The 16,321-nt window shown below is 41.5% G+C and overlaps 1 protein-coding gene across 3 annotated transcripts in view; it reads right to left on the reverse strand.

The window, feature by feature from the left end:
* Window positions 1-16,321, reverse strand: part of GTDC1 (glycosyltransferase like domain containing 1) — a 293,667-nt gene that overhangs the window by 18,682 nt on the left and 258,664 nt on the right. For all 3 annotated transcript variants that reach the window (XM_019553901.1, XM_019553900.1, XM_019553902.1), the window contains one exon: window positions 4,182-4,291. In XM_019553901.1, coding sequence (XP_019409446.1) covers window positions 4,182-4,291 — 110 coding nt within the window. The remainder of the gene's footprint in view (window positions 1-4,181; window positions 4,292-16,321) is intronic.

A 16,321-nucleotide genomic window follows, 5' to 3' on the forward strand; every position in this document is an offset into this window, starting at 1 on the left:
AAAAGTACTTGTATCTCTTCAGAGCACAGCCTAGACACCTGTAGAAATAGCAACAAAAAGACTGAGGAGCAAACAACGCTCTCTACTAAGGGCTATTGTAGTCATAAAAAAGGCAGGGAGAAAAGCTGGTGGGAAAAGAGCCAAGAGTTGCCAGCACAGCTAAAGCCAAGATTTTCTCAACAGGTGCTTCAGGGGAGAGATGCTGGGGAGTAAGGCAAAAAAGAGCAGGGAACAAACACTAGATAGAAGAAACAAGGAAACAAAGAAAAAAAATGGCATTTGGGAAAAAGCACAGAGAAGAGAAGCCATACCAAGTTCCATGTTGACATGTTATTGGTGTGATGGGAGACTGAATGAGAGCAAATTTTGCACAGTTTGGGAACAGTGAGACAATCTTTTACACTAAACAGTCCAATTTACAATACGTTCTGAGAAACCCTGCTCTCTTCTTAATTAACTTTTCTTTTTTATTAGATTTTGAACCTTTCACCTTGGGGTCATTAGTTCAAATGCAGCCTATTAGGTACTTGATCAAAATCCATAACTATTGGACAAAGATTTGAAAGCCTCTTTAAAATGAGTTGGTGAACTCAGCTTCCATCTTAGCAGACAAGCGTACCCAACAACAACAAAAAACTAGCTGATGTATCACTAATACATATTTACTGATATCAATACAGAAATTAAAACTTAGATAGGCATAAAGAATATTCTGTTCATTAGAGCTATTTCATAGTTGACAGAAACAACAATTTTAACACAAAACACTACCCCTCCACTCCCAATTCCTCAAAATAAAAAAGCAAAAAACCCCACCATCCTTCACATGCAACCCTACTTATGTTTTGCATGTTTGATTATATTTATTTCCTATAACTGTAATTTTATGTATCCTTCATGTGCATTAGTATGTAAGATGGGAGTTAGTTACTTCTGTTTTCGCTGTTTGTAGGTTTGGGCTATCCTGCTTGGAATTAATTTGTAAATGGCAAGTGAATCAGATTTTGTGTCCACATGCCCTCTCTTCCAAGTGTGCATTAACAAATATTATTAATTCAACGCTATACAAAGATCACTGAAAGATCACCCCTCACTGTGAGCTGTACAGAGGTCCTCAGTTTTAATACAAAGTTGGAATATGTGTGAGGGGCTGGAGAGATTCTAGGCAGGAGTCTGCTCCTGGATGACCTTGTGACTCTTCAACTTCTGCTTCTAAGCAGAATTCCCAACAATGGGTTAAGGAAAAACCTTACACTCACTATTGCTAAAAGAGCTGAAATCCCTTGAGCAGGGAGTGCATACGCAACCAGTAGAGAACACGTGATGGTGGAGCAGCAATGTCTCCTGAAAGCAGCAGCCAGAGCAGCAGTCCCCAACATCACATCCTAGTGGTGCTCCCAGCATCAGAGAGCATTGAGCTCCTTGACAAAGCCCCTGCCTGATGCACACGCTGGGGACTCCAGTGTGAGGAGTGGGAGACTGCTTTGCCCACTACCCCGGAGAGACTCCCAAAGTCAAATCCCACCAGCTTCTTGTTGATGGCACTGCCCAGCAGGGTGGCAGGGATGTTGATTTAAAAGCCAGTGGGGCTGGGAATGGGGCTTAGTGAGGCTTTTCCTGAGCCTGGCTCCTGGCCTGGCTGGCTTTTAAATTGCTGCTTCCAACAACCAGCTAGGTGGTGTAGGCAGCAGGGAGAAGCTAGCAGTGCTGGCAAAGAAGAGCAAGAAGGAGCTAGCAGGAAAATCAATAGGATGGCTGGAAAATATTTCAGTGCCAAAGTCTCTGCCACAGCCAGCCCTTTCTGTGCTGGTATTTGGACGAGCTCTCGCCAGGCATGGCCCCCCATGGAAGCTTCTGTCTAGGTTCTGGCCTGGCTTTACCCTGACTGCGGTCTTCAGACTCTTGTCAGGGACAGCCAGTTAAAGGAATGCTTGCAGTGTGAGAGGAACCTCCTGGTGGATTATCTGAGGAGTCAGGTAAGAGAGCTGCAGGAGGAGTTGGATAGGGTCTGAAACATCTGCAAGCATGAGGCCTTCATCAACTTGGTGCATAAGGAGACTTCCAGCAGCACAGAAAAGGAACAGCCAAAGAAAGCACTGGAAAACACACCTCTGGAAGGACAACACTCGTTTTCTGGACCTGCAGGTGTCCAGCTGGACAACTGGTGTAAAGCCCTTGCACTGGATGAGGAGCTTAGTCCAGTGGCAAAAGAGGCCAAGCCATGCACCCCTAAGGGAGGGAGGATTGAGACCACTGCAACCAAAACCAGCGGCAGGTGGTGGTGGTTGGTGACTCCCACCTGTGGGGCATGGAGGCATCCATCTGCTGGCTTCACCTGTTGGCTTGAGAGGTCTGCTCCCTGCCTGTGAAATGTTACAAGAGAGGTTGCTCAGACTCATCCAGCCATCTGACTACTAGTCCATGACACTGCCAGGGTGACCATGAGCAGACCAAAAGTGACTACACGGCTCTGGATGCACAGGTGAAGGGGACGGTGGCCCAGGTGGTGTTCTGTCAATCTAGATAAAGGCCTGGCAACAGATGGTCACATCCTAGAGATGCACTTGTCTGCACGGATGATGTTGCCAGCAGGGCTTTGGCTTCTTTGACCACAGGATGGTGTTCCAGGAAAACAGAGGCATCCAGGAAGATGCAGTCTATCTGATGAAGAGAGGGAAGAGTGTCTTCATATACAAGCTTGCTAATCTAGTAAGGAGTAGGGATGTAAATATCGTTTTAAAAATTTTCATTTAACCTCCTCTAATTACATATTGGTTAAACGATTAACTGATAATAACACAGCAGCTCAGATACAGCTGCTGCTGGGAACCACTCCCACTCCCAGAGCCCTTTGACTGGGGGACAGGGGATGGGATGGGGTGGGGTGGGGTGGGGGAGAGAAAGCAAGCCCAGCCAGACAACACAGCCCACATGAAGTCCTGCAAGGAGAGAACACCTGTAAACAAGCAGCTAATTGCTTATTTGATGAATCATTAGGCTGTTGGCTGTTTCCCTCTTATGCTATGGATAGTAGTCACTCTCCCCTCTTCTCCCTGCTCCTGCCTGCCCTGCTGGGGCACTAAACATGTCCCAAGCTAAAGGATAACCAGTAAGCTAACTAGATATCATTGCACTTAATGGTTAAACAATTAATCGCTGACCTTTTCATATCTCTAGTGAGAAGGGTTTTAAACTAGATTCACCAAAGGATGAAGACAAAAGCTCAGAGGTAAGTAAAGAGCCCGGAAACTTGAATAAAAACTTAGTAAAGGGAAATAATCATGGAAACCTGAGCAAAGTTCTCAGGGACAGTCAGTTAGATACTTTAAATGTTTATACACTAATGTGAGAAGTATGGGGAACAAACTGGAAGACCTGGCAGTCCTAGTACAGTCACAGAATTATGATGTACTTGGGATTACAGACACACATGGTGGGACAGCTCACATGACTGGAGTAGATGGGCATAGCTTGTTCAGGAAAGAGGTAGGGCAAAAAAAAGAAAAAGGTGTTGCCTAATACATAAAAGTGATGCACATGTGTCCAGTGGTGCAGTATGAAGTGGAGGCCTGTTGAAAGCCTTTGACTAAAAGTCAGCGGGGGGAGGGGTGTCATGACTGGTGTCTGCTACAGGCCTCTAACCATGAGGAAGAGATGGATTAGGCCCCCTGAATGAGGGCCAGAAGCTTTCAAATTGTAGGACTTGATTCTCGTGTAATAGTTTAATATCCATTAACATTTACTTCTTGTTTTTCTTGCTGATAATGCCAGCAGTTAATGCGAATTGTTATGGTACTTGTTATGATGTTCATACTTGTCTATTATTAAATAAACTAACATTTATTATACTAATTTCAGATATACCAAATTGACATCAAATAACAACTTTTCATCAGGGCCTCACATTGAAAGTCTCTTTATACCAATTCTCTGAACCATCCAACAAGCTTACATCTTTATATTTTATATACACGTACATACAATGTAGGAAAAACATGTAATAAATGGCTGTATCCTCTCAATGTCAAATAAAGTTCATTTAACAAAAATTATAACTTTAAATTTTACAATACACCAAGATCATATATATATATAATAGTCTTAAAATAAATATATGTATGCATAGAGAAATTACTTCTAAATGTATGCCACCTGTAGAATTATAGAATTAAAAAAGGTACCTGGCACGTCGGTGAAAGTCTCTCCCAGGACAGATACGTGAAAATGTAGTTCCTTCTCTTTAAGTTTCAGTAATACTTTAAAGAAATTTTCAGGGTCTTTATCATGTTCCCTTGAAACAAGCAGAATGAATCTTGATTTAGGGTATGTTTATTTGTGGTAAACTTCTCACTTATCACAGTAGTATTTATTTTTCATTCGAGTGTTGGGGTCCCTAGAAATGTTTTCCCTTTGCTTTCTACCCTAATCAGGATAGCATATGTCATGTGGAAGCTTAGTTCCCTCAGCCTACCACGTGAGATGAGAACTCAGCCTTGTTTCTTTGGCCCATTTTTCTGAAACCATGTGTTCACACTTCACATGATCAAGTTAGCTAACATCCTGAGCTAAAATATGATTCTACCTAGCTAAAAGTATACAGGGCAGACCGTGGAGAGGCAGGAAACTTGAGCGAATCCTTCCTTCTGTGCTGACCCCAGTGATAAAAGAGTTGGTCTTCAGACTGCTTTATCCCTCTTTGAAGAAACACTATATTAAGCAACTACATTTGCTAAAAAAACAAAAGTTCCAAAACCGTATTTTCTGAATAGATATTTGAGTTTTAAAAGTCTTCCAAGTCATTTAGTGCACTGGATAAGAAAGAAAGGACACAACTGAGATAGAAGCCTACAGGTGCAGAAAGACCTCTAAGTAGCTAGCTGGGGAGTTATTTAGTAAAGGATACGATAGAATTATAAGTGTATACGGATTTTTTTCGTGATGAAATTAAAGACTCGGAATGATATTCTTCCCCACAGTTAAGGTCTTAAGAAACATTGGTTTGGTTAGTTAAAAAGAAAGAAACTAAATGCTATTCTATCTTCTTTATTATGACAGAACGAGAGGTTAAAAGACACCATAAATGAATAAAAATTTCCATAATTTGGTAAATTGCATTAAAAATGGAATGAGTTATTTTTTCCATCATAAGGTGTGAATATTGTAGTATTTTTGCATTTAATTACTGTGTTTTAAATTATCTTATTTCAGACAGATGTGGGCCAGATGTCTTTCAAATATTTTGTTTTTAATTTATTATTTAGAAACTTCTACTGTTTTACTTCTTGTGTTACAGGAAAACCTACAGTTTAGCAAGAGTGGGGTCTTTTTTGTACAGCCTAATTATGTACAATGAATCTGTAGGTTTATCACATGGCTATATGAAACATTAATAATTATATGATTCAGAAAATCTCGGGCTCAATGACATCTGTAGCCTACATGTGTTAATTTCTAATTTGGTCAATAGTTTTAGTTTAGTGAAATAAAACAAATGCATCCTCTAATTAATATTTTAAAAAGGACCTTTCTAGGCTTAAAATCTTCAGAAATTGTAAGGTTTACAGATTGAAAAAAAACAATAATTACTTTAAGAAGTTGTATATCCTCCAGCTTTGTTTTGTTCTCAATAATAAAAAGGAATGTAATGGCATAAGCCTCATAATTTGTTTCACATCTGTGGACCAGGAGTTTTTATGATGATGATTCCAAGTGGACAAAATGACTGACTCTCAGAGATAATTCAACTGCTTTTTAAAGTTATTAAGAATCAGGACTAAAATACTCAGAAGTTGCTTGTATTCATAAGAGTACCTATTTCTGGAAAGGTAATTTGTTCAAATGTACTTCTAGTGCTTGATTTCTTTTCAAAATATTTAGCCAAAAGAGCTGGGAAATGACAATGTAAAAAAGGAACCAGACTTGTCAGGGGTGGGTGAAAGTGCAAATGAAGAAGTGCATACAGAAAATAACCTCCACTGGGATCTTCATTAGAGTCCTAAATATTTACTGATGGCCTCAATCCTCCCTTGGGGCGGGTAATTACAGGTGTTTAGCTAGTGGTTCTATTGTTAGCAGAGTATCTAGTCTGCACACTGTATAGTGAAGGCTGACAGATGCTGAGCATGATGTTCCCTAAGTCTGTTGGGGTCAAATGTCCACTTAGAGAGAGATAAATCAAGCAAAAAGGAGGGGGCCACACAGCTGACATACTCCTCTCTAAAGTCTGCAAAATCTACACTAAAAGCTATACAGGCTCAAAGGTAGAAAACCTTTCCACAACTGAATTTACAATTTCTCCTCGGAGGAAGACCAAGATGCCCTGGGAAGCTATCTCTAAGGAACAGAGCTATTCCTTATTCCCCTAGGAGCCAGAGCAGAGAAAGAACCCCTATAGCAGTGCTTCCCAAACTTTTCCTCAGCATGACCCTGGCCATTTCCTTAGCAGGCCCCTCGCTTCCCGCTTACAGGCACTCACTCCGCCCAGGGGCCCTTCACTCCCGAGCCACAGCCCCCTGGCTCGGCCAGTGCCCCCACTCCCAATCTGCAGCCCCCCCCACTCTCCCCAGGGCCAGGACCTGCATCCCTCTACCCCCCCCCCAGCAGTGCCTGAGCCCTGGCTGCTGCCCGCAGGAAGCAGCAGCTGCTGAGGCTGGAGCGTGAAGCCCGGCTCCCCGCCCTGCTCGTCCCTCCCCCATGGGTGGCACAGCCAGAGGAGAGCCTATGATGGAGGGAAGGATGTGGGCTGCCTACGGTGGGCTTGGCGCTCTCTGCCCTGCTGCCCTTCCCTCAGGCTTCTGCACCCGGTGGGTGGGACCTGGCGCAGGAGACAGTGCAGTGCTGCAACCCCATCCACTGATGTTGCCACCCCATTTGGGGTCATGACCCACAGTTTGGGAACTGCTGCCCTACAGTTCGTGGGAGCCACAGGGCCTTATACCTCTAATGAATCTTACAGTACTTGTGTAGATTAGGGAAGATAAATGGGAATTCAAGCTTGCATTTTGGGTTCTCCAGGAGAGGAAGAGGAGGGAGCAAATTCTGCACCCACCAGAACAGAATTCAGGAGAAATGACAGGAGGAAAAATTTCTGTATTCGCCCTGTTCATGGAAGCCCCACTGATGGATTTTGTGATATGAGCAGGTGATCTTCCTTTCTTTTCCCTATCAAAATACCTATTCTTCTGTTTTTCTGAAATGAAGATAGCAGTACTGTACATTGATTATAGTGGTATCTTTTATGTTCTTCTTTTTCCTATCTGGGAGGTTGTCCTGTTTCAGTTTGCTGGCCCCTGTGACTCTTACACGTACAAAATCGTTTTATTTTTAGATATTTCTGTTAAGATTTGTAGAGTGCTTCCAACATGGGGACTCACAAATTAAAATCACTATTATATTTACAAGCAATAATGATATAGCTATTCCTGGTAGAAAGAATAACACATTATACAAGACTATCTTATTTCTGCACCAAAAAGGAGAGTGATGTGTTTCTTGGCTGACATGGAGAAATCATATACAATCCAGTCTGCCTTACTCAGCAACAACTGCTAAACACACCAGATTGTCATAGCAGTGATTGTGGAAAAAGATGAACACAATATGGGATGTCTGTTCTGTAAAGGTCTGCTCAAAATGACGTGCACTTTTGGCTGCATCTGTTGCATTTTTTAGCTTTATTAAACAATATTAGTGAGTGTGTGTGTGTTCCATTTTCGTAAGAGGAAACACAAAACTATAAAAGCTTGATGTTACTATGCAAACTTTTTACTGTATTACATATTTGGGAAAAACTGAGATATGATCCCTTTTCTTTGGCCTGCACATATCTGAAATGTTCCTGTATTCATTTTGGTTGATTTAATGGAGGTTTTAATAATTAATTTGGTAAAGAACTGGGAACTGAACATGGTATGAACTATATTCCAAACGGTTTGCAGAAATAACAAATCTCTGGTTACATGACAGCTACAGTATGAAGGAAAGGCAACATATCCCCCTAATCAGGTAACAGGCTTCACACTGATTGGGGGCCATTGTCCTCAGACAGCTTCAACTTCCATAGGTATAGATTCTGAGGAAATGTATAGCTATACATGTATAATCATATATAGGCATGCATACATGTATAATAGACTTATACTTTTTAGTATTTGCCTGATACATTTAGAAATGGTTAGCAAGAAGTGTGGTCTAGACATTTAGGCTAAAATCAGACTTTACTGAAGTCAGAGGGAAATAACTTCTGGAATCAGTACTAATTCTAGTTTCTCTGCCTCAGTTTATCTACTTGTAAAATGGAGATGATATCTATTTTTCTAGCACACAATGAGCTGTCAGGACCAATTACTCAGTGGTTCAGATCCCTCTGTCCAGCCAATGCACAGAGGATCCAAAATTCAAGATGGAAAAAGTGGGGCTTTACATCACCTTTGCTTTTGGTGCCAGCCAGACTGCCTTTAGCAGACAGCGCTAATAATTATTAAACACCATCCTGTTATTCAGGGATTGACTGAACTTAATTTAGCTCAACTTCCTTTTCCTTTTTGGGCTCTGTCAAGAGTGGCACATATGCCTAGTCTGGATAGAGCTTCCATTTGCTTTCCATTGCTGAAATAGTACAAAAATGGTAACTGGAAGGAGAAAAGTCTGGCCCCTGTAAAACAAGGTTCTTTGCGGAAATCCAATATCTTTTATTAGACCAACTAAAATAGTTGGAAAAATTCTTCTTTGCAAACTTACTGGCACAAAAACCCTTCGTCAGGCTGAAGGGTGTTTGTAACCAAAATCTTGCAAAGAAGAACGTTTCCAACTGTTTGAGTCACATGGACACGGTATAGCATGCGTTTTGAAAAGGTGGAATAAGCTCAGTTAAAAGAAGTATTAAAGCAGTCCATTTTAATCATTTTAAGATTTTTAACAAGGATGATTTCCACTATTTTAGAGGTAGAGAATTCAGAATGGAGAGGGCATGCACTTTAATAGTCCTTCAATTCAAGAAACTCTAGCACTTACTAAGCAATACTGAGCAAAGCAAGAAGCAGCCCCTAATACTAGGAACGTTTTTTCCCCATATTGCAATAAAATTGCACACTGTCACACAGGAAGTCTGTGGTAGAGCCAGAAACAGCGCTCACATGTTCTATTGCCCAGAACAGAGTATTAGAAATAATATTATCCTGTCCTCAATTTCATACAATTAACTGGTTGCTACTGGAACAAGTGTGGTACTGAAATACCAGTGAAATCTTTAGAAGAAATCCCCAAAATTTTAAAATTCAGCATATTAGTAAACTAAGAGCTAACACGAAGATTTATGACTACCATTTATTTGTAGTCAGAAAGTGGCTGATGGAATATATTCTGGACCAGGAAAATATTCTTTATTATTTACACAGTTGTGTGTACTATTTAGAGGTAGCAAATGTATATACTAAGTCAGACAGAGCAGAGGTGGAACTGGAAGAAGGGCTTGTTTGGGAATCATAAGGCAGCAGGACAACTAGGAAAAGATGTTCAAAAGACATAAGTAAATCCGAGCAGGAGGGGAAATACCAGTGGTAGAGAAGCAAATTTGGAAGTCATGAGCATAGAAAATGAGTTTTTGAAGGAAACAGGACCCTGGAAGGACCATGTGAAAGACAGAAAACGAAGTCACCAAATGCGATACCACAGCAGCAGCTGGAAAAGAAGAAGATCCAACTGCACAAAGTATCATGAAAACTCAAGAAGGAAGAATTACCATGGTTTTATGGGGCAGAGAGAGGTAGTTGGCCATGTTTGTCTGAAGTCAGGCAGAAGGCAGCGTAAAGAAGCACCTATAGACTAACTGAATCAGAGATGCATAAGCTTTCATGAGCAAGAACTCACTTCATTAGATGCTGTGAAAGTATAAATAAGAACAATGCAAGTATGAAAAAAGCAACACAGAGCAGTTATGAGGGATAGGCAAGGTTGTGGAAACGTGGTGTGTAGAGGAAGCATAACAGAAGAATCAGCATGGGAGCAGAGGATGGAGCAGAAGATAGAAACAATGGAAACAGATACAGTTCTTTAGTGAGGGAAAAAGAAGTGACTGAAGATCAAGGAGAAGTCATAAATGTTAATGCAAAATAAGGAGACTGGGGCACCAAGGCAGTTGCAAGGCAGCCAGCAAAAGAGCATAACAATTGTTGACTCTGCTGATTGCAAGGTATGAATAAGGCTGTGTCAGGATGTTCTCAGCTGAATTATGTTCTTTGCACAGGGAATAAAAAAAACACAGTAACAGAAGGTTAAGAATAGCCTTGTGGTTCTTTATCAGTTTAACCCACACAGTTCTTTTTCTCTCTCTCTCTCTCCCTACAAACACACACATGCACGCGCGCTTGGGTGGAGATGAGCTCGAATCCTTAAACTCCCATGTACCTAGTGCCATCCGGTCTTACGAATTCAAGACGTAGTTGATGTCAACATCTTGTTAACCCTGTACCTAGCCTGCCCGTTCTCAGGGAACTAACAGCAGAATATTCAGCAAAAATACACAATGCACTAAATTACAAAGATGGACTCAGCTGAGCAATTAATATGTATCACTGGCAGTCATCTTAATTTTGTTATTCTACTTCAAAATTTCACACAAAACAGTATATTTAATCAAACTGTATGAATACAGATTGCTAGTCTCTGTTAAGAGTTTGGCAGCATGACCTAGAAAAATGATCATGGCCCTGGGAACCAAGAATTACAGAGTTGTAATCTGTTCCTGTTACTGACTTTCCCTGAGTTCTCTGTTTGATTCTCCCCATCTGTAAAAAGGCATCAGTAACACATGGTCTTACAAGGTAATTCACTTACAAGGAGGTTGGGAGGATCCTTGTCAGCTAATAGATCTAGTAGATGATGCACTTCTTACAGTAAGAAGAATCATTTTACAAAACATATAAAATACACAGTGTGAAATGCAGTCTACTAATAATTATTGTCATAGAACTGAGAGGGAGGCCTATCTTAAATCAATTACTTCAAAGTACTTTATTGTCTACATTAAAATCAAGAAAAGAAGGAGAAATTTTTTTAATACTAAATTTCTGGTAACAATGTCCATGATAACTGCAAGAGAGAAAGTATTTCTGCCAGGAAAAAAACTATTAGAAAAGAAATGAGGAAATAGAAATAACTAAGAAAATGCAAACGCTAAGGAAAAATCAATTACTTTCACTTTATCCAATTTATCATAGTATTTTTCCATCTTTAACATTTCCAATAGGAATTATAGATCTAGTATGAATATGTATTTAAATCCAGTGAGTTTTCTTCCTTAACTGAATCTCTTTTCTTTAATTGTGCCTCTAAACATTGTCTAGTATCATCAGTATCAAAATTCATGATGCTATCTACTAGCCCCACAGGTTAACATGAAATGGAGTTAGCTACAAGAAAATATTTTTGCATCAGTGTCACCAAAAAAAAGCCTTTAAAATGAACGCTATCCAGACATGTGAATTTTTTAACAGTACTGGCAACACCTCTTAACAGGAACAAGCCATAATATCTTCAGGAAAATAAGGTCTTGATCCTTGACTGCAGATGAGAAATGTATAAGAAAGCTATGATTGTGTTGACAACACCAGAGAATCAGAAAGTAACCAACATGCACCAGTGAGCATAATTCTCTATTTTCATTTATAAATTGTAACTTGTTTTTAATGAGAAGGATTTATTTTACCTCCAGATTTTTAAATTATTGAACTGAGAAAATGGGTGGCACGTTCCTACATACTTAAAAAAACATTTTTTTTCTGTTTTTGGTTATGTAGGAGAGACGGATGGGGAAAAAAAGAAAGAAAAAAGAAAACAAAACTTAGTTTATTGTTTAGTCTTTTTATCTCAGACTTGATGATGAAAAGATTTAACCCCCACCTAAACAAAACAAAACAAAACAAAACAAAACAAAACAACCCTCCCCTTGCCATATCCCTGCCCAGAATAACTTCTGGATTAGCACCCAGTCATTTAGAGGTCAACTTTTTCCAAGACAATGGCTGGAGTCTGATCTCCATTACATTATTAAGTACGCCAGCTCAATTTTGCTTCGTGAGTGAGGAAATGTACCAGTTCAGAGTTTGGTTCAGTCTTGCTTGTTTATTTTGCAGAGAAATCCAGTCTTATGAATTCAAGCAGCAATCTGAATAAGAATAAGAATAACAACAACAATAATAATAAACTCTTATAAAGAGCTTTTCTTCAACCCCTCACGGAAACCTGATTATACAATGTACCACTATTAAGGAGGACCCATCTCAGAAGCACTGATGACTGAACAAAACACATTGAGTGTGTATTTAAAACAATGCAAAATAATAATAGTGTGAAATCAGATAGTTCAAATAAAGATTCTGTGGAGCACCACTTCAAGACTCCACAAAGTACCAGATTCCATAGCTGAGAAAGAGACAGAAACAAAATTTATTCTAAGGTCCCACTTCTATCACCAAAAAGATTTGAGAACAGTGATCAGGCAGTTGGTTCCTGGAAAAATTAAGAGCTGTCATATCTCCAGCCTCCCATTCTTGAGCTAGAAAAATGAGAAAATAGTTATGAGTTACCTCCAAACAGCCCTATCTATTACCAATATCCCACTTCTATCACCGCTACACTTCACTTTCTGGCTTTCTTGAAATTATGTTCATTTGTAAAAATCTAAAGGATAGTAAAGTTCTCAATTTGTCTGTCCACAGCTACCGAATCTTTTTTGTCCCAAAATAAACAGGGCTGCAAATGACCTAACAGAGCTCCTTTTTGTATTTCTTTCTCAGAGAAAATAAGAGAAACCCTCACAATGTCAAGATGGAAATAAATACAGCTTCAACCCACAGGAAGCATATAATCAGCTCAATAAATAGCATTTCCTTGGTCTAGTTACCTTGCCTATTCCCAGCTGTCTCTCATAGCTAATGACCACTTACTTATAAAGTGATCAGGAAAGACTGACAGGTCCTACCTCCTTCCTGTTAGTTAGCCACTGTCTTCTCAAAGGCTTACTGACCAGGCATGGTCACATGAATCCTTTTGAACACATCAGACTGACTCAAATAGCAACCACAGTGAAAAACCACTGCTACTTCTATCTGAGAGCAGCTAAACCACTACATCCCATCATGCAGGATGATACTTTGGCCAAGGTGATCTTATATTGCACTCTACCTAAACAGAAGTACATAACACTAGTGCTCCATGAAACTATACTGCCTCATTGTAGAACACTGGATCAGACTGAAGTCCTGGTCTTAATCAAGAAGGTCCTGGAAATAATCAGCCGTACTTATTCTAAGTCCTCTTTTTTCTGGAATGGTGACCTCCCTGGGTTTGTATGTTCTTCAGGAACCAGGAAGCTGTCATCCTCACGCTGAAGCTCCTAAAGAGGAGCTTTTTTGGCAGCTAGACCATTTTTTGGAACTCATTATCAGAGGAGATTAGAATGACCACAAATCTTACTGAGTTCAGAAGCAAGCATGAATTAATTTATTTGAGTTAACTTGCCCACAGCCACAACTAAGAAAAAACATGGGAGAGAAGACAAAGGAAGAAAAGAGATTTAAAGAGATCGAAAAGCGTAATAGGGAAGAAAAATGGAGAGGGGTGAAAAAACTAATTAAACAGGAGGGTAAAAAAAGCTTTAAACCAAAACAATACCCTAAGATCTTGGGAAAAGAAAGCAGGGATGTTAGATGATTGGTTAATCGTGGATTTAGTTATTACCTCTTGGAAATCATTCATGTACTGTGATAATGGGCAATAAATATTATAAAAGCAGGTGGTAGTAACCATCTTTTAAGGTTCCCTAACACTTCCGATTATAAAAGCCCCCTTTTCCCATTGTTTTTAACTTTTGTCTAGTATTAACCATTAGTGGACAGAAACTAAGACTGATGACTGGCAGAGGAAAGAAGACGAAAACTGATACTGTGAGCTGGAGTTGTGAGCTGGAGTGGAGTTCAGCAACTTGGGAAGACTAGGCATGGCAGCACACCAGGAGCTGATGAAGGAAACAATGGAGGGAATAAGGAAGAGGCAGGGAGGGAGTCTGTAGGTGGAAGAAGACTGAAAGTGGATAAGGAGCTAGAAGGGGATAGGGATTAGTTCAGGGGCAAGCAATTATTTCAGGTGGAGCACTGCTTAACCAATTTTGACAAGCTGTCAAGGGCCACATGGGTAGCCCCAACCCTTCACAGGTGCCCTGCCCCCTGGTCGCCATCTTGGGACTGGAAGGCCCGCCCCCTAACCCCTGACTTAGGCCACCAGAAGCCCTCCCCGTGACCCTGGAAGTATGCCTTTCAGCAAAGAATTTTGCCATCTTGAAACCAGAAAAATACCAAATTATAGGCTAAAAAGCGAACATCTAAAACATTCATTAATTTGATTTTTAAAATATTTTTGTCTTAGTTTACATGTGTTTGTGTAGTGTACATAGAGGTGATTGTTTATAATAGCTTAAAATGAAGTCTTACTCTTGTATATTGTCAGGGGGTGGGTATATGTTTGTGGGGGGCTGTAGGTGTGTCAGCATGTGGGGGGGTGGATAGGTGTGGGAGGGGTATGGGGTGAGAGAGCATGTGGGTATGTGGGGGGAAGTGTGTGGGGGAGGGTGGCTGGGGTATGTGAGGGGGTGTGGGGGGTCTGTGTGTATAGCAGTGTGAGGTGGGGTGTGAGTGCAGGTGTATGGTACAGCGTGCATGTGGGACTTACCCTATGAACACACATGCATAGTCCTTCCCTACACACACACACAGGGTACTTGCTTGACCTGTGCTCTCCCAGTCTGGCAATGCAGCTGGGAGCCATGTCCTTATTGCCAGATCAGGGGATCACAGGCCACGCACTCCCCTGTTTGGGGTGGGGTGGGGCTGGGCTGCTGCATTCCTGAGGCTCCCTCTGGATCCTACTGCCCCTGGCTCCTGTCATCTTTTACAGGCAGGCAGGAGCAGATAAATATGTTTTAGGGGCTCTCTGGACCAGACAGAATGGTCTGGCGGGTCAGATCCAGCCCGTGGGCTGTATGTTGCCTACCCCTGGACTAGTTGGACAAGGAGTGAGAAACAGGTGATGGATGGATAGAAAGAGATGAAGAGGAAGAGAAATGCACGTGAAGGAGCCAGTGCATATGAGGAGAAATTAGAAGTGGTTGAGGGAAGGCACTGAACCAGGATTCTGGTGAGGGGACCTAATTATATTGGATAAAGAAACCAGGAGGATTGGGACTAGGAGCTAATGGGGATAAGTAGCATTGGGAGGAGGGGGACAATGAAGATAACTGATGGCTCGGGTAGAAGTGAATAACAGACAGGATGAGAAACTGGAAATTGGATGAGAACTGGAAGTAGCTAAAAAGAATGAGACTAGAACTAGGTGAAAGAACAGAAACTAGGACTGGAAGGGTGAAGGCTGGAGGAGTGATACTTTGCTGGGCAAAGAGAGTGGATTGGTACAACAAACATAAGGAATGGGTAAGGAGGTACAGGTAAGGAAGAGATATAACTGTGACAGCCAAAAGCAGGAAACAGCCAAAAGAATCTCTTCCCTCAGAGTACACATCTTTCCAGCACTGAGAATCTCAAGTCTTATTCCTTTATTTCTGGAAAATATGGGAAACTAGCAAACTGCCCATCAATAATGACTGGAGGGGCAGGAGCAGCAGGGACAGAGCCCAGCCTCTGGCCCTGAACCCCGCTATCCTCGTTCAGCTTGGCCCTTCTCCTCCCCCTTTCGTGCCCAACCCTGTTTCCTCATCTCCCCTGTTGCTTCAGGGCTGACCCTGTTCCCCTCTGGTGATTTTGGTGCAGGCCCGCTCCCCCCGTGCCCAGCCCCCACTGCTTTGGGCCCAACCCCGTTCCCCTGCTGCTACAGCCTGACCCCATTCTCCCACCCCCTGGCTTGGTGGCCCAGCCCTATTCCCCACCCCCACTGTGGCAGGCCCAACCCCATTTCCCCCCCATGCCACCACTGCTGTCACCTCCCATCCCTTCTATCCCCACCATAATGTGCCACCGCCACCTCCTGTCCGGAATGCTCTTGGAGCACTCTGATTGGGTGCTGAGACAACCAATCAGAGTGTGTATAAAGTGTTACAGACGGACAGAGACTAAGGCTTTTATATATAGAGAATGTATCAGCAAAATGTCCTAACCTGCTCTAGCTCTGATCCATCCAAAGGACAATAACCTACTACTGCAATCCATTATTTCAGTAGTTCAAACAGCAGAGGTCTGTATGAGAGACCCAAAAATTCCAACCCTGCTAATTTGAGTGTCGGTATCATGCCAAAGAGTGGAATTTGTGGGGTTTT

The sequence above is a fragment of the Crocodylus porosus genome, unplaced genomic scaffold (genome assembly GCF_001723895.1).
Source record: "Crocodylus porosus isolate Cpor-Errol unplaced genomic scaffold, CroPor_comp1, whole genome shotgun sequence".
Taxonomy (NCBI): domain Eukaryota; kingdom Metazoa; phylum Chordata; order Crocodylia; family Crocodylidae; genus Crocodylus; species Crocodylus porosus.